At 39.4% G+C, this 24126-nt stretch overlaps 2 protein-coding genes across 4 annotated transcripts in view; one reads left to right on the forward strand and one right to left on the reverse strand.

The window, feature by feature from the left end:
* The window catches only part of arhgef28a (Rho guanine nucleotide exchange factor (GEF) 28a), a 51649-nt gene extending 39149 nt beyond the window's left edge, over window positions 1-12500 (reverse strand). Inside the window, exons 1-4 of one of the 2 annotated variants that reach the window (XM_039615264.1) lie at window positions 12268-12500; window positions 8355-8409; window positions 1386-1530; window positions 932-1297 (exon numbers count right to left, since the gene is read on the reverse strand). In XM_039615264.1, the coding sequence (XP_039471198.1) occupies window positions 932-1297; window positions 1386-1530; window positions 8355-8387 (544 nt within the window). In that variant the 5' untranslated portion in view covers window positions 8388-8409; window positions 12268-12500. The remainder of the gene's footprint in view (window positions 1-931; window positions 1298-1385; window positions 1531-8354; window positions 8410-12267) is intronic. The other variant, XM_031734578.2, reaches the window with a different exon arrangement.
* A 5750-nt stretch (window positions 12501-18250) lies between these two features.
* Window positions 18251-23759, forward strand: ankra2 (ankyrin repeat, family A (RFXANK-like), 2). Of its 2 annotated transcripts, XM_039615760.1 has the most exons (9): window positions 18251-19019; window positions 19114-19272; window positions 19374-19439; window positions 20542-20639; window positions 20739-20864; window positions 20961-21027; window positions 21150-21230; window positions 21982-22028; window positions 22145-23759. In XM_039615760.1, exons 1-9 carry the CDS (start codon window positions 18719-18721, stop codon window positions 22154-22156), a joined length of 957 nt encoding a protein of 318 aa, XP_039471694.1. In that variant the 5' UTR covers window positions 18251-18718; the 3' UTR covers window positions 22157-23759. The 2 variants fall into 2 exon arrangements, with proteins under 2 accessions (XP_039471694.1, XP_031590497.1); XM_031734637.2 differs by lacking the exon at window positions 21982-22028.
* The last annotated feature ends 367 nt before the right edge of the window (window positions 23760-24126 follow it).

The following is a 24126-nucleotide window of genomic DNA, read 5'->3' on the forward strand; positions in this document are numbered from 1 at the left end:
CCACAGCAGCAAAACAGCCCCAAAGCATGACGCTACCACCACTGTGCTTGACAGTTAGTACAGTCTTCTTGGGTTTGAAAACCTCACCTTTATGCCTCCAAACAAACTCTTGTCAATGTGACAAAATAACTCAATCCTTCTGTCTTATGACCATAAAACTTTGCAAATTTGAGTTGATTTTCTTTGTCAGCACCCTCTCATTTGTTGGTGACACAAAACATGTTCCACTGTGAACAGTGACCGGTATTCCTGCAGTTTACAGGTCATGTCAGGCTTGAGTTGGTGGTTCCTGGGTTGTTCCTGAATATCCTAACCAATTTCCTCTCATCTGAGGCTGACAGGTTGGGTTTTCTTCCAGACCTTGGCAGTGCCGATATATCCAAAACCTTGTGCTTGCTTACAATTGTTTGAACTAATGAACTTGGAATTTCCAATTATTAAGAAATGGCTTCAGAGACCTTCTCAACTTGTGTAAATCTACAGTTCTTCTTAGATCTTCACTGAGTTACTTGGACTTTCCAATTTTTCTGAGTATTGGTCGATCTAATGAGTGCTGTCAAACAAATCGTTTTTATGCTGGCAAAAAAAAATTATTAAAGTTTTAATTATTAATGATTATTAACATGATGTTAATAGGCCTTGACCTTGTCTAGCTAAAAGACATAGTAGAATCTTCAGCACCATGTAAAAGTTTAAAGTGAATGCATGTATATATTTGAGCCTGTGTGGATAAAAGATCCAAAATAAATTCAAATTTGTGTACCCACAATTGTTCTTTTAAAAGTCATTAAAGATGTGAAGAGAACATGAAGCAAAAATAACATGAAGACACATTTGGGCTTTAGAGTCAGAAACCTTCTGAGATGCAAGTGGTTACTGAAGTTTCTACAAAATAACCTCCGACTTAAAGTTGGACTTTCCATTTCATTACCTTCTTTAGGTTGGCCATCTGTTTTCCACTGCTGAGGGTAATCCATGTTAGCCAAAGCATGTGTGATCTTCTCATCCAGCAGCCGAAGATCAGCTGAACTTTGATTGATCTCCACCTCCTGCTCAACATGAGCTAACTGTTCCACAAAGAGCTCATCATTCGCTCCCTGTGCGCAACAAGGAAACTTCTTCAGGATCTCTAAGAAGTTCTGGGGGTCAAGATGGTCCCTGTTTTCACTTAGGTATTCTGCTACTTCCTGGGCATCATCCCTGACGTACTCAAAGAACGCTTCCCCCTCACACGGTTTGACTTTGTTCTCAATGTGAAAGTAGGATGTGACAGAAACAACTTCCTCAAGGTTGTGGCCTGTGGAATATAGAGAAAATCATAAAAAAAAATCAAAGCAGGAAGTGATGACAACGTGAGAGCCAAAGTGGTTGACTAAAGGACATACCTGGAACTGTGAAGCAGAGACTCAAGCCATCATTGGCTCTTTTTGCTGTAGTCACGTGTGCAAGTCTAGAGCCTTGTACAACAATGTAGAAATCTGCATGTTCAGAAACTCTGGTTTGCAGCCTCACATGAGCCTCCACTTGTCCCTGGTTTGAGAAAAAGAAGGTCAGGCAATATTATCACCCTTGTGTATGATTTCTAGTAGAACTGAAGAATATTCTATCACTTTGGCTAAAAGTCACCAAACTTATGCGATTGTGTCCAATGATGATGTTTCAAAGATGTGTACCAAGTTTGCGAGCACTTGCAGTCAGTTGCCTTTCAAAGCAACTTTGGTGCATCAAGACAGTGATAAAACAGTAATAAGACAGAGCCACTCTGCTGTCAGTGTGCAAGAGAATGTGATAACAAAGCAATTAACTGTGATACATCGGTGATAATCATGAACCTGTTGCGAATCTATTGCCATCAACATGCAAAGAATTTCTCACTAAACATTAATTTGCATTAACTACTTGCATTCAGAGTCCAGCCAGAACCTCATGTATATATTCAGAAATTCCTTCACAAATAGGGACAAAATGGCACAGATGCTCAGCAACCTTGATTATATAGCAATAAAACCAGGACACAGTCTTTTGGCAACCAGTTGAATCAAGCCCACTTATGCAAAGAAACTTGTCCCAGGTGACTTGTGCTCATCTTGGCAATCTGTCTGCGTTTTTAAGTCAGACAGCAATTATCTGCAAATCTTTACCAATCTGTCTCAGTGTGGTTGTAGTCAGTCCAAGTCAGACTGTGACTGTTTTGGAGACAAGTTGCCTCGCACCAGGCAACCTGTGGCTTGTTACTCAACTTCTTAACGACCAACTGATCACTGCAACTACTTACAAGCTGTCACCAAACACAAAAAAGTTTATGCAGTCGTTGGGAACCAGTTGTTCCTAGGATGCAAAATGTAAAAATAGGCCATCCTATTTTAACTCTAGTGTGTCCGAGCCATTAAGCGTAACCTATACTGTAAGAAACCTGAACTTCAAGACAGAAAAATGGGGGATTTAGTTTCACAACATTCACTGCACTCATTGTACTTAACCGTCCTGTTGTGTTTTCCCAGGAAGAAAACAGGGGCTCTTAAGTTTTCACAAGAGATGAAGAGATTCTACTTTTTAACCCACTGTAGCCTTTTTTCCTGCATTATCCTAACAACTGTCATAACTTTACCATCTTTTAAGGATATCAGCAGGAAACATGACAGCACTGACTTACTCTGTTTGTACACAAACACAAGCAAAAACCACCAAGGTTTTCTTGCCTTCCAGCTCATACACTGCAAAGAAAACACAATGACATCAAATCAGGAATATGCTGGAAGGACAACTGTTCTCTGTAAACACCATCCTCGTGTCAGTATAGATAGCTCAACACTGGAATTTATCTTCTTGGTATTATGTTCCTCCATAAGAGAGTTAGCAAACAGTTTGTCCAGACTCTGACATTCCAGATAAATTGTGTGCAATACTCTTATCTAAGACATGTCACTTTCTAATGCATTTGCAGTGCCTGCAGTGATTTCACTTTCAAGGAATTTTTTTCTCAGGACATTTTATGTCTTCAAACATGTTTTGACCTATATTATACATGCAAGTATAGGTCAATCTTTCCCTTGGAAACAAAAAAAAACCAAAACAAAAAGTATAATCATTTTGACTGCACTTAAAATCTGGTTCCAGTCAAATTTCTAACCTTTACCCCTGTTCTTTCGAAACCCTTGGGGGTTTCAAGAGTTGCTATCTTCCTGTTGTTTGCGAGGCTGCTATTTGGAAGTGATAAACAGGTCTGACTCAAGCTGCAGTTTCTCCGTTTTCAGCGGTTAGCTGCAGTACCACTTAGTGCACACTTATCTCTGATTGTTTTTCCGCATAACAAAAGATAAGATTTCATCCTGCTGCTTGTGTAGCCTTCGTTATTTCCTGTAAGTCTAACTCCACATGAAGAGTCATTCATAAAAGTACATTTACAAAAAAAATGTAATAGAACTTATTTAGATATTAATGCTATGTGCAGTTTTCTGTACTTTTTATACTGTATTCCTTTGTAAATGTCTATAAAAGACACATCACACAATATTGTTTGATTGTATTTTGAATCCTGCACAAAGGATATAGTTTCAACTCAATTGTCTCAACATTACTTTAAGAGGGGCAAAATTTGATCAGACAAATCTGTACCTCCTGAGCCTTGGAGATGAGAACAGAGGACGGCTGGGGTTGTGATATGACGACACATCGATGTGATCTATGGCCTTTTTTCCAGAGCACCATCATGACACAACCTGATCCAGTAACAATGAAATATTCAACACCTTGTGGTTTTTTACTTCATGCCTTCCACGTGGCGAGTTTGAAGGTCGGGGAGTATATTTAGTTATGAATACAAGGTTTCTCATATATCCCTGATAGGAATCTACAAGGCACTTTTGCTGTTGTATGACATAACAACTGGGGTGTTTTGTTTTTAATGTTTATTTTTATTAAAACACTAAATCCAATGATACACCAGAGAGATGGTTTTATAACCTCCACGTGTTATTGTCCATTCAGTGTGGGGGGTGGGAGGAAAAACAACATCAAATCTGCTGCCCGGTCTCCAGGAAACCTGTAGTTGTCAGCTCTACAGCTCTTTGCCATGATCTCCTGAGTGTATCACACGGGTGACGTCAGGGGAGTAAGCTCAGTGCCACCGCAACAACAAAAACAGCTCCAATAACAGTTAGATCCCCTCAGTGCAAAGACCTATTGATGTCAGCTCTCAAGCATAGTTATTTCAGTTTAATAACCAACACAAATAGCATTTGGTATCATTAAGAAAAACTGCACTGTGCAATGGAGCCTGCTATAATCATAGAGTCACTATAAACCCTCAGAGCCTATTTAATTTGATCAAAGAACAACAGAGGCCACCGTCCCACTTACTTCCACATGCTCTAAGATGATATGCTCATGAACGTTCACACACAAAGACATTACATTAAGCAAAACAATTGTCCAACCACAAGTATGTGACAGTACGTCACACACTACCATAGCGACACTCTGGGCTGTTCACATCTGAACTAACATAAACTCCAGAGTCTTGAGAGTGACAACCAGCTAGTGCTGAAGGCCTTTTCTCAGGCTCAGCTGAGACACATACCTCTGATTTAATCTGCTGTGCAAATGGGATACTAATAACTAGTCTACATGTCAAAAGGGGCTGGTGCAGTGCCACAACCATTCATCTCAAAGAAAAGTCCTGTCGGTAGACTAACTGTTACATAATATTCTCAAGAAGTACTGAAATGAATAATTACGACATCTGAGAAAGCAGCTGTAATAGGAGAGCGTGTCTATTTGGTGAAGTAATGTTGTTTTATCCTTCTTTTATGGCTAACTATCTTATTCCGCATCAATAAACATTTGGAAACGTGAGTCTTTCTGTTGGTTTGACATGTGAAAAGCAAACACAATCATCACAGCACTTAAAGGGGGAAAAAAACCCATAAACCATTACACACACACATACCTGCTAGTTTAAAGGAAACCACGATTACACTACACAAACCACACTCGCAATCTAACAAACATTGCAATAAGGAGACACCTAATCTATCTTCATCTGTCAAAATGTGGCAGTACTGCGCTGAGATAAAAGCTGCTGTTAAGAAAAAAAAAGAGGCTTGCAAGCAGATGTGTACTGGTTTAAGTAGAGCCCAACAAGACACTCACCAGCCACTTTACTTGGTACACCTTCCTATTAAGTTGGACCCCTTTTGCCTTCAGAAAGGCTTGAATTTTTTATGGTGTAGGTTAAACAAACTAGCGGTCCCCAAACCTTTTTGCGCCATGGACCGGTTTATGTCCGACAATATTTTCATGGACTGGCCTTTAAGGTGTCGCGAATAAAAACAACAAAATAAAACCAGTACCGGTACCAAAAAAGGAAGATTTATTCATAACACACGGGAAAAGACCCGTGAACTGACAAAAACCCTGAAAACCAGAAGTTTAACACCCGAGCCTCAACTCTCGCGGCCCAGTACCAAACGACTCACGGACCGGTATCGGTCCGTGGCCCGGGGGTTGGGGGCCGCTGGGTTAAACAACAACCATTCCCTGTAAATTTTAGAGATGATTGTGTGAGAAAATCCAAGCAACCAGTCTGATCACCTGCCTCCCCAGTTCTGATGCTCGGTTTGAGCATCAAACCGAGCTGGTCATCGTAACCATGTTTACATGTCCTGTGTTGCTTTTTGGATTAATGAGCAGTTGACCATGGGTACCTAGCGTACTGTACCCCCAGTGACCTAATCCCTAAATTAGGGATTGTGAGTTTGAGTCCCAAGTAGAGTGGCGCAGTGGAAGCGTGCTGGGCCCATAACCCAGAGGTCGATGGCTCAAAACCATCCTCTGCTAGAAGAATATTTAACCACAATTTTGTTGTATAATGACAAAAGGCTATTCTATTGTAATAAAGTGTATGTGTGAGTATATACTGATATTAACAACTGATACTGGCCTATAACAGATGTATCGTTCTGCCAGGTATGTTGACATGTGCCAATATAAAAGCGTTTTCACAGAAAATAATCCAGATTACAAAAATCGAGCCAATTTTAAAGAATTGTTTTTCAACAAAATGTATCATAATTGTATCATGATCAACCAGGGCTATTGTTATTATCATCTGTCAATATTAGCTATTTGCCAATCAATTGGTATCTGCATTTATAGTAGCCAGCAAATTCAAGTTTAAAAACGTACAAAGGGAACCAGATGAAAACACCCTTCAGCCATGTTATGAGAGTTAACATTGCATAGTTTGTCCAGCAGAGGCACTTTGCAACTTCCTTGTTGGAACCAATATGTTTGGAAGACCACAAACATAAACCACGTGATCCAAGCAGAGTCAGACACATCATAAATGTGTAAATAAATAACTGCAAATAACAAATGTTAGGGAAATTTGTTTATGTTTCATTTCTGAAAGCCAAAAAACTATTGGCCGGCATATTGAATATTGGATTCTTAAATCACCAAATATTGTGTCAGTGTCTGTCTTAAAAATCCTGCTGGGCTCTAACCTTGGCAACAAACATCCAGGATTGGTCAAGCACTTGGATATAGCATCTTAACATAAACATTAATGCTGTTATGCTAACTTGCTCACAACAGCACTGCTAACATCCTGATGTTAAGCAGTTGTTATGGTTACCCTATTTACCACCTTATTTGGCAATCCACAGATTTAGATAAACTAAAATGACCTGGAAAATACAAAATAATGCACAAAAAAATGTTAAAATTGCTATTTACCCCTCCAGATCACAAATATGTCAAGCAGATTTCTATATAATAGCAGTAACAGCAGAATTTGGGATTTTTTCAAATCTGGTGCTGCGGTCCTGAGAGAAATACTGAGGAGAACGAGTCTCGTTATCACATTTAAGCCTCGTGATAGTTTCAGATCCTTCAGCATGAACGAATGTGGTGGCAAACCAACAAAAGAAGCAAGCTGCTGGTGTTGCTACAACTGGAAACGTAGTTAGTTCAGCCTCCGTTGTGGAAAAATTGCACTTTCCATTTCACCAACATGGCCACACATTCTTCTTTCAGGGGCATAAGTTTCATTCAATCATGCACCTGGACAAACAAAATGACTTTCGCATGAACCTGAAGCTAAACTACAGCTCAATAAAATCTCCTTCCACACAGGAACTCCCAACACTTTTTCCATCCAACTCATGGCAGCCACTTCTCCATTGATCTCGTCTGTCAGTATTTGCTATGGGCATGACACTGTGTTGCGTGCGTGGAGGTGCACCATAAAACTTTACTAGGCGTGCTACAATAGCAGTCTTTATATCACAGCAGTGTGCCACAGCTTGTCTACACAAAGCCCAGCATTGAAATCTGGATCTCATTCAGTGCTGAGAGTTGCTCCTGTTCAGCTGTGTCCTCTGAGGGTGGAGACACCACTTCCTCTTAGTATGTGTAAGTGCTAGCGCCCATAATGATTCACATGTCTGGGCCTCGAGACCGGCCCTCCATCAGATTCTGTGAGCGAATGGAGGCAGCGATTTCGAAGCGACCCCCACCCCTATCACCACCCCTCTCTCAAACTGGTGACACAGCAAAACAAGCAGACACTCCGCTTACCAGAAATCTGGCAACGCTTCAGTGACTGGCCCACCCAGGCTTCCACATTTACAGGAGAATAGGCAGAGAGAGAGAGTGAAAGAGGCAAAAAGGAAAAGAGAGAAAAAGATGGGGAAATGAAACTAAAATGTCCAAAAGTTTAAACAAAAAAAGTTGTTGAAACATTGATTTGACAATTTTAGAAAAGAAAATCCACATTTTTTTTTCAACTTGTGTAATCAGTAGTTCTCAAAGAGCCAACAATACTCTGTTAGGCCCATGTTCACTATGGGAGCCATGCTTTCAGAAGCCCTTGTCATGTGGTGGGTGGCTGTGTAGAGCCTGGCTTCCCCAGGGACTGAAACCCTGCTGGGTTGGGTTTCACCTGCTACACAAGGCTTACTAGTCAACCAGTGCACACACAGAGAGTAAGGACTGAGAGAGGAGAAGGACCGCTGGAGGGAAACACTTCTGCTGAGTTAAAAAAAAAAAATGTTTTCTTTATATTAATGAAGACTTTCAGTTTTGCATTTGCAAGAGTCTGGACAATGACCAATAACCAATGACAATTTCTTTTATTTACTACAGCAACTTTCCATATAGATTAGAATTCAGAATAATGATGTAAAAAACAGACCTGCTGTTCAAATTGCACTTCTTGTTCTTCTATTAATTGGGATTGAATGTGTATTTGACAAAACGGGAAATTGTGGCCCACCATGCAGAATAAGTTTGACATCCCTGCATTATGCAAACACCTCAGACACACACAAGCAAAGGAGGTAGTCACTTACATATAAAGGCAGCTCCCTCTGGTTCACCTCCATTTTCTCTCCATCCACCAAAGACCTGGAGACAAAACAGCAGTGTTACTATGACATCGGGTTAATAACAGCACCGCCTAATGTAACCTATAGCCATGCTACAACTGAAGCATTGAATGTTGCATCAAATTTATTGCACTTGTGTTATTGTTTGGCGTGAAACTTTAACCTCCAAGATCTGACCCACCTCTTAGCCCCACTGTCTCCCAAAGTCAGGACCGAGAGATCACTTGCTATTTTTGTTTCAAAACATTTCCTGAGGTGAGTAAGATGAAGATTCTTATAGGGCTTAGTTCGCTGATATTGCCCTGCCTGCGTGAATGGAAAAACAATAGCCTTCAGACAGGACAGAGCAGTGATAGAAAGGGTAACTGTATCATCAGCACACACCTGATCCACTGTGACTTCAGTCTCAGCTGTGAATAGTGCATGACTTCAAAGCTGCACAGCAGGTCTGCAGGCTGCGCTTTGTCTAGACACTCATCTGCATCAGCTGGGGCACATCCAGCAGGCCTTGTGTCTCTGCAGACTTTTTGCATGTCCCAAACAGGCAGAAATTCCATTAAATGAGCCGAATGTTAATGTATCCCTAACCCATAAATGGCTCCCTTGCATGAAAAAGATGTATCCATGATTTTATTTTAGGAACATTTTCATTTAATTGTATAAAGTAATCCACATGAATGTCCTGGCTAAAATATCAAGGATTTTTCTTATGGTAACCATGATGAGAAAAAGGAACAGCTATAGTTTTGGGTAGATTAAGTATTTCCTGCTTTTAAAACCTTTTAAAAAAAATCTACCAGTATGCAAGTTTTCACACTTTTGAAGAAATTAGGGTTAAAATTGTGTTTTTGTTGGGTTTTTTTAACCAACCAAAAGCAGGAATCACACAATGTTTATTAATTTATTAACTGAATACTCTTCTCAGCTTTGATCTCAATACACATATTTTAATGATTATTGAATATTTTTTGATTATGCCACTTCTTCCATATAAAAGTACGTAAAGGAAAGGTGGGCAGGTCAATTCATTTAGAGTGGTGGAAATGATTATTTTAATTTCTAGCTAAATTTTTAAGAATAGAGCAGGATCTAATTCTGATGGTAGTTTAAATTTAATGGAGAAAGACAGGATATCAAAAAAAGAAAAAAAAAAAGACTACATAGAAATTATAAATTGCTTAGCACATCAATGAGTGAAATAAGTTTGGGGTTTTTTCACAATACTAAGTCATTTCAAAATATGACTTAGTACTTGGTGGAGAAACCCTTGTCGGCAAGCAAAAGGGTAAGATGTTTCTTGCAGTTGGTCACCAGGTTTGCACACATCTCAATGCTGGGCCCACTTCTCTCTACAGAAACTGTAAATCCTTTAGCTTTCTTGGCTGCTGCATGACAACTTAAACTTTCAGGTCCCTCCACAGATTTTCTATAGGTCTTAGGTCTAAAGACTGGCCTGGAGACAGCATGACCTTAATGTGATACTCCTTTGTTGGCTTGGTGGTATGGTCTGTGCCATTGTCATGCTGGAAGACCCATAAATGATCCATCTTCAATGTTCTGTCTGAGGGAAGGTTCTCATCCCAACTTTTACAGTACATGGCCATGTCCTTTGGCCCTCAAATGGATGTCAGTGAAGTGAATTCGCCTTGTATCCTTAGGAGAAAAAAAACAGCCTCAAAGCATAATGTTTCCTGCAAATTGAGTTGATGCCAAAGAGATCCATTTTGGTTTCATCTGACCACGGCACTTTCTCCCATATCCCTCGCTGACTCATTTAGATCTCAACTGGCAAACTTAAGGCAAGCCTGTACATGTGCTTTCGTGAGCAGGAGAAGGTGCTGCAAGATTTCAATCCATTACACAGTATTGTGTTACCAATGGTGTTCTTGGTGACTGTGGTCCCAGCTGCCTTCACATCATTAACAAGCTCCTCCTGTGTAGTTTTGGGCTCCTCCCTCACCTCTATGATCATTCTCACCATATGAAGCAAATTCTTACTTTGAGCTCCAGATCAAAATGGTCATTTTATATTTCTTCAATTTCTAAATATCACACCAATCACACCAACAGTTGTCACCTTCTCACTAAGCTTCCTGCTGATGGACTCGTATCACATTCCAGCCTTGTACAGACCTTTGACAGCTCTTTGGTCTTCCCATGGTGGTGGAGGGCTTGGAATGGAAGAAATTGACTTTGCTGACAGGTGTGATTTATACACAAGTTGAGATCAGATATATATGTAATCGATTGGCTGATGATAATCTGTTCACCTGGCTGGGTTGTAGGGGGTCATTTATTTGCATGTGAGCAAACTTAGCAATTCAGCAGGGGATCAAATAATTATTTACCCCAATGGAAGATCACTGTTCTCATACCAAGATATGTAATCCCCTGCATTAAACCCAATATTATGCCATGTTATTTTATGAAAATAAACCTGCACGGTGACACTGCAAACCAACAACAAGCATTCAGCGTCTTTAATGCAGGTCCAGTCACATTAGACTGTAACTCTACAGCTGATGTCCTGAAGGTTTATCTAACAATAATATCACTATCATATTTACACAGTGTAATTCTCTTCACAGGGGATACTTTACCAATAGAAGAGTGGAATACCAGAGGCTTGGACATTTTCAGTTTTCAGTCATACTTATATCCATAGCATTACACTACTGTGATGTACAACTGATGATGGTTTATCTATCCTATTACAGAATATATTTTTTTAAATGCCCACAAATGCGATTGTTCTGCTCATCTTCACTTTATAGAAAGTTCAAAACAAGATTCACATCCAAACACAGAAGGAAGAGATCACCTGAGCTTCACGAGCTCAAAAACAACTTTTGAATAGTCTGCAGGTGAAAGCAAAGATTGGACGACCAGGAAACCAAAGTAAGGCACACCACCATCTACGGATTAACCTTAAACCCAACGTTTATTGTCTATTTTTTACTAATACTATGCGAAGCATTAGTGTCATTCATTGTCCTCAGTCTGACTGTTCAGTATGAAGGAGAAACCTGATCTGAGTCGTGGCCAGGCACGCCAGAACAGAGCGTGAGAAAACAGAAAAAAGATTACACATAACAGCACGCTGTCAAAAAGCATTTGGAAAGCATTTTGACATACATAGATGGGAGTATGCACACCCTGTCTTCATCAGGCTTTTTTTCAGATGACGCACGGTTAAACTATTTAATTTCCGTTCACATGGCAAGCTGCAGAAATAGGCTGTCGAATGCATTTTTATGCATGCAGTGAATGACAACTGCATAATTCCGCACTTTTCAACATGACGTATTTAAACTTAATAAAGGAGCTCACAAATTCATGAATGATGTATGACGACTTGTGAGTTTCTCCGTAAATTAGAGTTATCGGACTCAGAATGTAAAGTATTACTTAGAGGAAAACAACCTCGCTTTCACACTAATGCATGGAGCAGCCACACAAAGAAGTGAAAACGGGGGACCGCACACATTGTGAGCACTCCTATGAACAATAAATGATCTCCACTGCTACTGTCACTAGGAAGCGAAACCCCTGCATTTAACAGTCAAATACAGTCAGTAAACACATCATTTATCTCTCTCCGGGATCACAACAGCGGGTTTGAATAGACAACATAGACGGGGGAAAACGCGCGTTTTGCCTTTTACCTGTGAACGCACCAGCATTTCACTCCATCCACGCCTCACGTGAACAATTAACAAGTTATAAAAAATTTAAAAAAAAAAAAAAGTATATACAAAAATTAAAAAGTACATGAAAACAGTTTCGCTGTCTGCACACTGCTCCTTCCTTTAAGCTTTAATGAAAATCTGCGTGAAACGGAACTTTTCCGAGTGAGGATGAATCAGCTTCCCATTACCTGCTGCGCTTTCCTCCCTCCCTCCGCTTTCTCGCTCCGGGAGTCTATTTGGAAAGTGTTAGAGCCGCTCGCTTCTGCTCCGCGTAGTAGGTGTGACTAATAAACATACTTTATTAATGCACCTTTTATTCCGAATGAGTTGTTTCTTTCCGCTTCTTTCAGGTTTCCATGTTTTTGCTCCGAGACAGATAGACAGTTCGTTAGGAGTCTGCAGGTGTCGCCAGTGTTTTTCCTTTTCCTTTGCTGCCTGTCTTTTTTTTTTTTTTTTTTTTTTTTTTTTTTGGTCCACCCCTTCAAGGACCGGGCAGCATGAGTGAAACCTCTCCGGGAGGCAGGGCCAAACGTGGCGACATGTGCTTAATTCCGTCTCTATAAATGTAACGTCCCCAGCATAGGGAGCTCATAATGACATTTAATGCTTCATTTGACATTTCCTTTGGCCACAACTGAGCTCCTGTATTTGGTGTTTGTCATTTTAATTTTCTCCAATCAGAGATCAGCATGAGTGATGTCACTGTGACCGAGTACAAAGAAACCACAGCAGCAGCGGTGAAAAGACTGTAAGTACAAAGTCAATTCAATTCACTTCAGTTCAGTCACATTTTCTCACACAATAGTCGCCTCAAGGGACTTTATATTGTAAGGTAAAGATCCTACAGTAATACAAAGCCCCAACCATCAGATGACCTTGTTCAAGCAAGCACTTGGCAACAGTGGGAAGGAAAAACTCCCTTTTAATTGGAAGAAACCTCATCCAGAATTAGGCTCAGGGAAGGACAGCCATCTGCTGCTACCTGCTGGGGGTGAGGGGAGGGAGACAGATGGAAGAGAGCTAGAGATTAATAATAACTGGAAAGAATGCAAAGTGCATAAACCACATTTTTATTCTACTACACTTCTTCCACGCTTTAATTACTATTAACCTTAGAAAAAATTGCTCCACTTTATCAGCCCCAATGTTAAAATGCGCCTTACACATTAATACAGCATTAACATGCCACATCACTATGCTTTGAACTTCTTCTTGAGTTGGATAGTTGTAGAGTGTACTTCTTGATAGGGATAATAGGGCTGATACACTAAAGTCCAGAAATTTACTGACAACAGTTTTGGATACATTAACTACATTTTTTTATGTACTTTTACTTAAGTATTTGTAATACAGTATCTCACTGAATATTTTAGCACTTTGGTGTGGCTACTTTTGGCATTAGCTAACTTGGTAATAAATATAGTATAAATACACACATGAGATGTGTGTTTCACAGAATTCTAATTTATTATTAAGATTATAAGCAAGACTGGATGTATGAATGGTCAGCACCTTACACTGATTCCACGTTGTTTGCCAATAGCCAGCTTCAGACAACATGGCCAATATCAGCTGAAACAAATCTTATATACTGATGTATCCTCATCAATCAATGCTTGCTTTCAGTTTAATTCAATTCAGTTTAATTTCATTTATGTAGTGCCAAATCACAACCACAAACCCTATTTATATTGTAAGGTAAAGATCCTACAATAGTGGAGAGAGGAAACTCCAACAATCAGATGACCTCCTGTAAGTAAGCAATTGGCAACAATGGGTAAGAAAACCTCCTTTCCACTGTTGCCAAGGAAGAAACCAGGAAGAAAACTCTGGCAAAACTAGGCTCAATGCAAAGTGGTGTATAAACACACTGACAGTGAAAAAAGGTGAATAAAGAAGAAAAACTTAGTGCATTGTGGGAAACCCAAGTAGGCTAGATATATTGCAGCATAACTAAGGGGGGTTCAGGGTCACCTGATCCAGCCCTAAATATATGGTTTATCAAAAAGGAAAGTTTTTGATAAAACTTGCCAAATCGGAAAAGTAGAGATGTGTCTATCTCCCAAATCCAAACTGAAGAGGGGCCTGAAAGCTGAAGGCTCTGCCTCCCATTCTACTTTTAAATACTCTAAAACCACAAGTAAGCTCACAGGCTGAGCGTGAAGTGCTCTACAGGGGTGATGTGCTACTTTGAGGTCTTTACGATAAGATGGGGCCTGATTATTCAAGACTTTTTACATCGGCAGGTGCATGAGGGAAAAGTAAAAATAAAAGAGCCTTTCTGGACTTTGAGATGATTCTTCTTCTTTTTAGTATTTTAGCATTAACTATTGACTCAATAAATGTGGCTGTACAGCTGTTTTATGTAGTGACATCAGGTGTATCAAGCATAACTCACATTTCATACGTAAGCTGATTGGTGATTTTTGCACAATCTACTTTAGGAGTTATTTTCTTTTATGAAAATGAACTCAAGTGGAGTTAATTGCACACTGATAGCAGAAGGACAGAGCTGTCTCAAAATAGCACTTTGTGTGGGACTCTATACTTACTTTTTAACTGGCTCGGGGGAAAAAAGACCTCTTTCATTTTCAGCTGGATTCTCATCATAGTCGCACACAGTGGAGGGCAATTTATACTGACATTTTACGTTAATAAGAAACACAAAAAGAAGACAACTTTCCCACAATCCCTGCTCCCCGGTCACTCCCAACCCCTGTTCTCCCACTAAATAATAATGAGCAGCAGATGAACTAAAACGATGCTCCAGCTTTCACACAGTTGGCAATATCAGTTAATTTCACCCTGTCCCCCAAAAAGTGCCGTCTTGCTTAATTGGGAGATCAAAGGATTATAGAAAGTTTGAAACAAGGACAAAGCCACCCTCAAGTACAGGCACTGAATTCAGAATTTATAAGACTATGGTGCCATCTGCTGGTGTAACCAAGAAGTGACTAAAATAAACAACACTTGTGCAGGAGGTTTTTCCATACCACATTCCACTTGCATCCTCTGTAATTCATACACTAAATTCCAAAGTAGTTAAGGTGCAGTAATCTGCTGTATTTTCTACATGCAATCCCCGTTTCCTGTAGATGGCGAGAGCGGTACACAAAAACACACACTGAGGTTCACTGAGTCACATTTAACAAGGCACAGCTTCCTCAGTGCAACTGACCTGGAAGGGTTTTTTCTTTTTCACCAAGACCCCCTGGTGTTGTTGGAGCAGCTTCATGGACGTCCCATGACCCTTGACCTCCTCATTAGAAGCTTGAAAAAACAAAACCAACAGAACAAAAAGGCCTCGGGAGAAGCATCGCCATCACTTTTTTACTTCAAAACAACAGGAAACAAAGACGCTAATATTTGAGATACAAAAGCACTTTCCTAAAACAATTAAAACAACAAAACAAGAAGGGTTTCTGTCCCAGCGCAGCTGCCATCACGCTGTTTCAATGAAGCCTTTTTTTCCCTAGCCGAAAAGACATTTCAGTTACAGTCCAATAAAAACAGATTTTGAATCTTAATTTCAATCTCCAAATCCTCCTCTGATTTCTTAAATATGAAAAGCATTTTAAAAAATCATTCAGGGGTTTCAAAGGCAATAATTCAAATAACTGTATTTGTTTTCTCTCACAGAATTTGTAATGTCTGTGTCTTTGCAGTTTGACATGGTGATAGATTACCAAGTTTAACTCAAACACTGCATAATCATGAGTGAGGAATTAGCCATCAACCAACAGTAAACACTGCTCACAGAAGCATTAGAGGAAAGCTGCTGGCATGGATACCAGGCAGTTAGTCTGATATTTTTTAAAGAAATTATACAGAAAAAAACACTAGTAAACCTTCTATTTAGGACCGCAGGGGATAAATGCTGCAGGGACTTAAATACTGTTTATCCTCCAAAGCCTAATCACACCATTAAGAAATCTCTACTTTGCAAAACAAACAGAGAAAGTCAAAGAACACAAACACTTTCAGAACATCGGCAGCAAGCAGGGAAGCAAATACGGAAATACACAGATTGTGAAACAAACAACATAACATGAGAAAGGGGGGGAAAAGGATCATTCCATATTTATTTCTGAATAAAAGGATTTCACACATTCTGAGGAAATAGTTGCCGCGGCCTTTAAATCGGATTATTGTGTTGTAAGGTTGACCTTGCCGTGAAAATAACCACTGTTGGCAGGACGTTTGAATTCCCTGTCATTAATGTGGCAAACTGTTTAAAAGGAAAGTAAACAAGCTCGAATTCTTCAGCTTTTGTAGCTTTTCTCACATAAGCCCCGACTTAATTATATAATTTGAATATTATTTCGAACACGCGTCCACACAAGTGGGGATTAATTTCTCTCAGACTTTAGCTTGAACCAAAGACATATGCAAACTAAGTATTTTATTAGGTGCACCTTGCTACTACTGGGTTGGACCCCCTTCTGCCTTTAGAACTGATTTAATTCTTCATGGCATAGAGTCAAAAAAGTGCTGGAACCATTCCTCAGAGAATTTGGTCCATATTAATATGACATCAGCACACATGTTGCTGCAGATTTGTGGACTGCACATCCACGACACCAATCTTCCATTTCACCACATCCCAAAGGTTCTGTACTGTGTGCTGAGAGGTGCTGACTGTGGAGGCCGTTTGAGTACAGTGAACTCATTGGTGTATTCAAGGAACAAATTTGAGATGATCTGAGTTTTGGGATTTTGCGTGTTATTCTGATGGCAGCAGGCATCAGCAGATGGGTTACACTGTCTTTATAAATGGACTGAGATGTTCAGCAACAATACTCAAGTAGGCTGTGGTGTTTAAATGATGCTCATCTGGTCCTAAGGGGCCCAAAGTGTGCCAAGAAAATATCCCCCGACACCATTACTCCATCACCATCAGCAGCCTGAACCGTTGCTCCAAGGCAGGATGAATGGGATCCATACTCTTTTATGCCAAATTCTGACCCTACCCTCCAAAATTCACAGATGACATCGAGATTCAACAGACGAGGCAGCACTTTTACAATCTTCTGTTGTCCAATTTTGATGAGCCTGTGCAAATTGTTGTCATGGTATTGGGGGATTTGACCCAGTGGTTCAGAGATTTTGGACTTTCTAGTCTTTATTTGAATACTCTATTCTGATTCCTGGTTTGTTTAATGTTTATATTTCAGGTATTCATGTATGTTTCATGTATTCTTGGTGTATTTGCTCTAGCTTGCACTTCCTAGTTACTTTAAAGTGTAAAATAGCTGTCTCCGCTTCCCTTAACTGCCCTACTGCGCATATACAGTGAGTGCCTCCCATTGTCCTATGTCAGACCATGTGTTTCTGTTCCTGTCTCTCTTGCCCCTAGTGGTTTTCAGCATGAGTGTGTTTCCTAGTGGTTATACTGTAGTTTTCAGTTTCCCCTTTTTGGATTTATGTTTCACTTTTTTCTATTATGGCCACTTTGTTCTTTTGTGAACAGAAAAGGGGCCCACTTTTTGTTTTATTCTGGCTACCTCTACACGACTGCATGTGGGTCCTTTTCCCTACAGCTAGTTTCTAAAATCCACAGACTGTGACAACTGCAGCCTTTGTGACCATTTGCTTCAGTGTTTGTGTTCAATGTATGTTTTTCTGCATACATTTGTTCTAACAGGTGGTTGTTTGAGTGGCTGTTGTATACAGCTCAAAGCAATCTGGCCATTCTCCTCTGACCTCTATGATCAAGATGGCATTTTTGCCCAGAAACCTGCTGCACACTGGATATTTTGTTTGAGTGAACAGAATAGACGGTGAATATATTTGAAGCATTAGATAAATAACCTTTTTTCAGACTTCATTAAATGATTTTGTGAACTTGGAAAACCAAATAAAACAAAAATATAGAGGAATATATCCTCAGTTTTAGTATATGATAGTTTGTTAAATAAACATTCAACATAAATTCAAACATTAAAAACTAAAATAAGAAAATCCACTCTGTAAACTAACTAAAACTAATCTGATTTTTTAAAAATGAAATAAAAATAAAAAAATAAATAGAAGATACAAAACTATGGTAACTTTGCTTCATACTGTAACAGACCGTCAATTAAATGGCCTACCATTAAATAACAGCTTTGGTATTTTGTTTGTGTGATGTAGTCGGTCCGGTCGGAACCTACTGGGGGGAGTTTAAAAGATGATGCACCGACGTTTCAAAGACGTCCAATTGCGCATGTGCAAATCTATCAAAACACCGACAAAAGAGCGAGGCTTGCATGGAATTTATCTAGAAAAAATGTCTTATGGACTTAGATTAATTTATTTTTTAAAATAAATATTTCTTTCTTGATAGTTACGGTTAATTTGTATGGAGGTTAGCAATCCGTTCTCCATACACAGCGTACCTGGCGGAAGGTTACATTAACAGTAGCTAGCATGCTAAGTACTGGTCAACCACCGTGTGTTGTTTGCTAGTTAATATGTTTCACACGCTGTTGTTTGTAAGGCTTTTCTGTGTGCCTTTAGTACGCAGTCGAGGATAAATGAAGATGACTCTGGCGCAGAGTGCTGATTTCCGTCGATTTTTAGCATAAATTTCCTCCGTGTTTCAAGCGTGCATAGTACACCGTTTAACCTCAGTGTGAAAGCTCAGTACGTGATCCGGGGATGGACAACGTTACGGTGTCAGCCTCCGATGGGACCGCAGAGTGCCCTCTGGTCTCTGAGGATATGGAGGGGATCTGTGTAATGCCTGACTTGAGTGCCATAAAGACTGAGCAGTCGGTGGGTGCAAGCCCAGACGACACAAACACCCAAAATGTGGCTATGGGCATCAAATTCATCTTGCCCAACCGCTTCGACATGAATGTTTGCTCAAGATTTGTAAAGTCGCTCAACGAGGAGGACAGTAAGAACATCCAGGACCAGGTGAACTCTGATCTGGAGGTGGCTTCCGTTTTGTTTAAAGGTAAGAAAAAAGCAAAACCCTGTTTCTTCGTCTTAGATTTACTTGTGATTGTGTCAAGTGCACGATACTAATAAACGTGTTTTACTTCTGTCAGCCGAGTGCAACATCCAGACCTCACCTTCCCCGGGTATACAAGTGCGTCATGTTTACACACCATCCACCACCAAACATTTCTCGCCAATCAAACAGTCCACCACTCTCACCAATAAACATCGAGGCAATGAGGTGTCTTCCACACCTCTTTTGGTGCACTGTAAGTACCATCATTTCCTTCAACTTCAGTTTCTTTCGTTGTTTTTATGTGAGCGGAATTGTTAAAATGTAATTGTTACACATGCACATGTTTCCTTTCAGCTCTATCCATTCATCAGCTGGCAGCTCAAGGGGAGATGGTGTTTTTGGCCAGCAGGATTGAACAAGGTAGGCTGTCAAAGGATTACAGTTTTTGTTGTCATGGAGTTCAATCCATCCAAAATTAGTTAAATGAAAAATTGTACCACAGTAACAACCAAAAACATCACTGCACCATTAAACATTCATAAATTATGTACCAATGAAGTGCAACACTTTAAAATAAAAACACATAAATTAATATAAATGATTGCGCATTTTTACAGACTAGGTCTACTTTCAGTCTTCTATAATGTTCATATATAGTTCGCAGAGGTGTGAACTGTATATGAACCAACCATATGAACAAACTTCTTCCATTTTCATTTAACAATGTTAGTCTTTCCAGACTGATACATTCTGAAAGTTCCTTTATCCCATGTTTCATAGAAGGAGCATCCATACTCTTCCAGCATAGTGCTTCTGTGTTTGTCAGAAGCCCACTGGGTAAATTCCCAGCAGGCACAGTTTAACATTTAGAGGGATGTTGAAGTTGAACACCTCTGACAGACAGTTGATGACATCTTTCCAGAATTTATGAATGTTTGGACATTCCCATGAAAAGTGAAGAATGATTCCTTTTTCATTTAAACATGTTTAGGTTTAACAGAAGTTCTACAAGTCCACATCAGCTACTTGTGTTGAAGACGCTTTGTTTATATTTGTACCTTTAGGCAAGCCTCATTCTAGTTTGTCTCATATATGTCCTCTTATCTGCCGCTTCTCGGGGCATTTAACTTGTTCACTGCTGAGACTTTAAAATTAGATATTAGTAGGTTATAGTAAATAGAAACTCAACCTTTTTTCTTCCAAATCTCCAAAAGAGACTAATTCTATTTTTCATTGCTGTTGGATAAGTGTGCATCTCTCTGGATCTGGATGACATGTATTTTTTTTAACTGTAAATGTTACAGATTCTGCTTTTTTAAAATTTTTGAATCCTTATTTCTCAGACATTGAATTCACCTTCACATAAAAGAGAAAAACAACAGTTCTTCATCAGTTTACCAGCAGATATTGAATCTTGATAATTACTTGTATATGCAAAATATAAAGTTTAAAAATGTAATTAGACCAGTAGATGGAGATTAAATACACTGCCATGTTTTATTTTCCATGTTTATTTTAACAGAGACTGTAATCAATCTCCAAGATGAGGAGGGCTTCACCCCGCTGATGTGGGCAGCTGCACATGGACAAATCGCTGTGGTGGAGTTTCTGCTCCAAAATGTATGGAAGATCATTAAAAAAGTTTATATTTTTATTATATCCGAGCAAGACTTCTTCACTTACTGTTTGTTTGTCATCCTGTGACACTTTTTGCTGTAGGGTGCTGACCCTAACCTCCTAGCCAAAGGAAGAGAGAGTGCATTGTCCTTGGCTTGCAGTAAGGGATACACAGATATTGTGAAGATGCTCATTGACTGTGGAGTCGATGTCAATGAATATGACTGGGTATGTTATTATTAAAAAGTGTGGTTAGTTTCAAGTAGCGCCTCCGTTCAGTTTGTGATCTTGGTATTAAATGTTATTATCTCTGTGGGTTTTTAGAATGGAGGAGCCCCTCTGCTGTACGCTGTCCATGGCAACCATGTGCGCTGTGTTGAAATCTTGTTAGGTGAGCAGAAATCTTTGACTTGAAGGAACATCTGTGTTCATATTTGTTAAAGCGGTTGTGTTGAGTTCTAACACAAAATGATGTACAGTGATTGAAATTTTGTATGTTTGCATGTCTTCCAGAGAGCGGTGCTGATCCTACCATAGAGTCAGATTCTGGTTTCAATGCAATGGACATGGCTGTAGCCATGGGCCACCGAAATGGTATGTGAGAAAAAGAGCAAAACGCAGCTGAGAAACATGCTGGAACAGTCTCAGTAATCAAATAGTCTCTGGAGTAACCCTGACTATATTCCAATATGTTTTAACTTTAGAGTTTGCCGCACAAACCCCAGAACTACACGTTCATTTAAATATATATGAGAGAGAGAGTGTTTCTTTAAAGGAATAAACAACTGGCACTGTTATGACTTCATTTCATTTTACCTGTTCAGCTAATATCTTTAGAGAGAGTAGGGTTTAGACATGCAGAGGAGGAGTAGTGGATCAATTGAACAAAAGTTGTTTAATATAGAGCAGCCAGGCAGGAGGAAAAGAGGAAGACCACAGAGAAGATTCATGGATGTAGTGAAGGAGGCCATCTTTCATTCACCGCATGTGCTGGAGCTGCTCAGCACAGCTCTGTTGTTCCATATCTGCCACATAGTTTGTGGTGGATTTTTTCTAAAGGGGGATGCTTGAATTATATACAGACATGTTCCCTCTGTAAGAACTTGATACCTTATGAGTTGAGGGCATTGAAATTAGATTTGAGATATTTTTTTTCCTACAATGAATCATTTGGTGATGGCATGAACTTGCCAAAAAAAAAAAAAGGTTTTGTCCTGCTGCCAAAGCCTAAAATTGGAAATTGTCCTGGCGTTTGTCCTGTAAAACTTGATTTGAGTGGATAAGAATTTGTTGACAGTGTTGCTGTTTCTGCTAAGATAAACACAAAGTCGCCTTTTCCTGCCAGATCCACACTTTCTCCTTTCTCAGAGTGAAGAATGGTCACATGGAAATGTAAATATTGGTCTTAATTTTCACTTTTAATGCTTAAACTATCGCGGTAATCAGGATTTGTTTCCACAAAGCCCACAGTTCTGTTAAATGACCTCAGTGTATGTTTCTCTGTTTAGTTCAACAGGTGATGGAGGCACACTTGCTAAAGTTATTGATGGGGATCAGAGAGTGAACTGCTGCACTTGAGGGAGAACAAATACTGAAGAGATGCTGCTGTGCGCTGGACAATCATGTAGCATGGCCAGTCTGTCAGCCTGCAGGAGTATTTTGTTCCCTTAAGAGATATTTCATAAGCATTGCTTCATATTATTCATGATGCAAGTGAAGGTTTGTGGTGTGTGAAACATCAGTTTTAACCCTCTTTAAAGCTATTAAGCGCTGCACTTTTTTCTTTTTTTTTTCTTTTCAACATTGACTGTGGAGTTGCATATCCAATCAATATACACTGACTGGTTTTCAAAGAGCATGCTGAGTTCTTCACTGCAGCCCACCACACACTGCCCTCCACCTGTAGTATGTTGCCCAATGAGCAGTGCAGACTGGAATCGACTTTGTTCTAAAGTAGCAAAGAGCTTACTTTTTATGTTGTTGTAATTTAATACCTTTTGCCCATGTTTGTGTTTTAAGACTAACCTATTATCCTCTATTACATTATTTTATTGTAATATTTTCACATTCACACTCTCTGGACTCGGGATATTTCTGAGGCACGAGATTTTATGACTCTGTCAAGCTGTTTGTGGTCCGTTGACTGAAGATCTTTGTGTTTGATGTATTGAATTTTATTTATTTTAATAATTTAAACTGTTATGACGTCAGTTTGTTTCTTTGTGTAGTGATACAAAATGTTCAGATGTGTTGTGAATTTTAAAAGAACTCACACCAAAATTAAACGACCCACAAAATGCTGTGGTGCTACTTGTATGAAAATAGCACCACAGTAAGTTTATTATAGATATTTATCTGATGTGCAAGAGTCAGTGAAGTTAAGCAGTTTAACTTAAACACCAAACTTTTGAAAGTCCAACCAACAGCATCACATTCTGTGGAGAAGTTGTTCTTTTTATATTGTTGATAAGACAGGAAGAAAAGCCTGCGTTTAACAATTTTACCCTGAAAAGCACTGGAAAATTTTGAGTTTCATGCTTCAGTGGCCATAATGCACTGAAAAAACCAAGCAAGCATTTCATGTCAAATAAAAAGAAATGGGGAAAATAAACAAAATCATATTCACTAATGAAAGGTACAGTCTCAAGGTTTTCACAGGGCTCTATGGAGTCTTGTGAAAAACTAAGAACACCCCATGTGCAGAAGCTTGTAGATCCACTGTTTGCAACAATAATTTGAGGTGCTTGTTTTCTGTATGCGTTTACATCATTGTGGAGGAATTTTTGCCCACTCTTCTTTTAATAGTTCTCTTTTACTTCAGTTATTTAGATTTGCAGGCATTCGTTCATGAATGGTTCTTTTAAGCTTCTCCCACAGCGTTTCAGTCAGATTGAGGTCTGGCTGTGACTGAGCCATTGTAAACATGGGGGCAATTTGCTGGGATGCTCCCTCCCTGGATCATTTTAACACACACCTATTAATTTGACAAATGAATTTATTTCATTCAGCTGCTGTTTCTTTGTATCCAAAATGTTGTATTTCCAAAATTGCTCATGCAGATTGCACCATCAGCTACTCACAAAACTGGAAAATGGCATTTTAAAAATAAAATTTTGAAATCAGCATTGCCTCTCTGACCTAAGTTTTAGCTAAAAGCAGAGTCCTTGAAGCAAATCTTGACTCTTAGCAGTCATCTTGAAAGGCCATCGGTCTTTTATTTAAAGCGCTGTCTAAATTATCTTTAACCATCTTTCTTGTTGTGGCATTTCAAAATAGTTTTCTATTCAGCATGCTTTGTGCTTAGCCTGAACTCTCTTAGGGAAGCTTGTGTATTTTTTTTTTTTTTAAGTAATCTTCAGAAAAGGTTCTCCAGCTTCATGAAAGACACCCAAAGCTCCTTGGATGTTGGCTGATGATCCCAGATTGCTGACACCTGTTGTGGTCTTGACTTTGGGGAGGCCTGTCCATGGTTATGACAGTGTTTCCAGAT

This window comes from Oreochromis aureus, linkage group 7 (genome assembly GCF_013358895.1).
Source record: "Oreochromis aureus strain Israel breed Guangdong linkage group 7, ZZ_aureus, whole genome shotgun sequence".
Lineage (NCBI taxonomy): Eukaryota > Metazoa > Chordata > Actinopteri > Cichliformes > Cichlidae > Oreochromis > Oreochromis aureus.

What these genes read in the sequence shown, in the direction of transcription:
- ankra2 (XM_039615760.1), top strand. Translation starts at nt 18,719, where the DNA reads ATGGACAACGTTACGGTGTCAGCCTCCGATGGGACCGCAGAGTGCCCT. An exon ending in GGCCAGCAGGATTGAACAAG is followed by an intron (nt 19,440 to 20,541) that starts GTAGGCTGTCAA and finishes TTATTTTAACAG; the next exon opens with AGACTGTAATCAATCTCCAA. An exon ending in AGCCATGGGCCACCGAAATG is followed by an intron (nt 21,231 to 21,981) that starts GTATGTGAGAAA and finishes TTTTCCTGCCAG; the next exon opens with ATCCACACTTTCTCCTTTCT.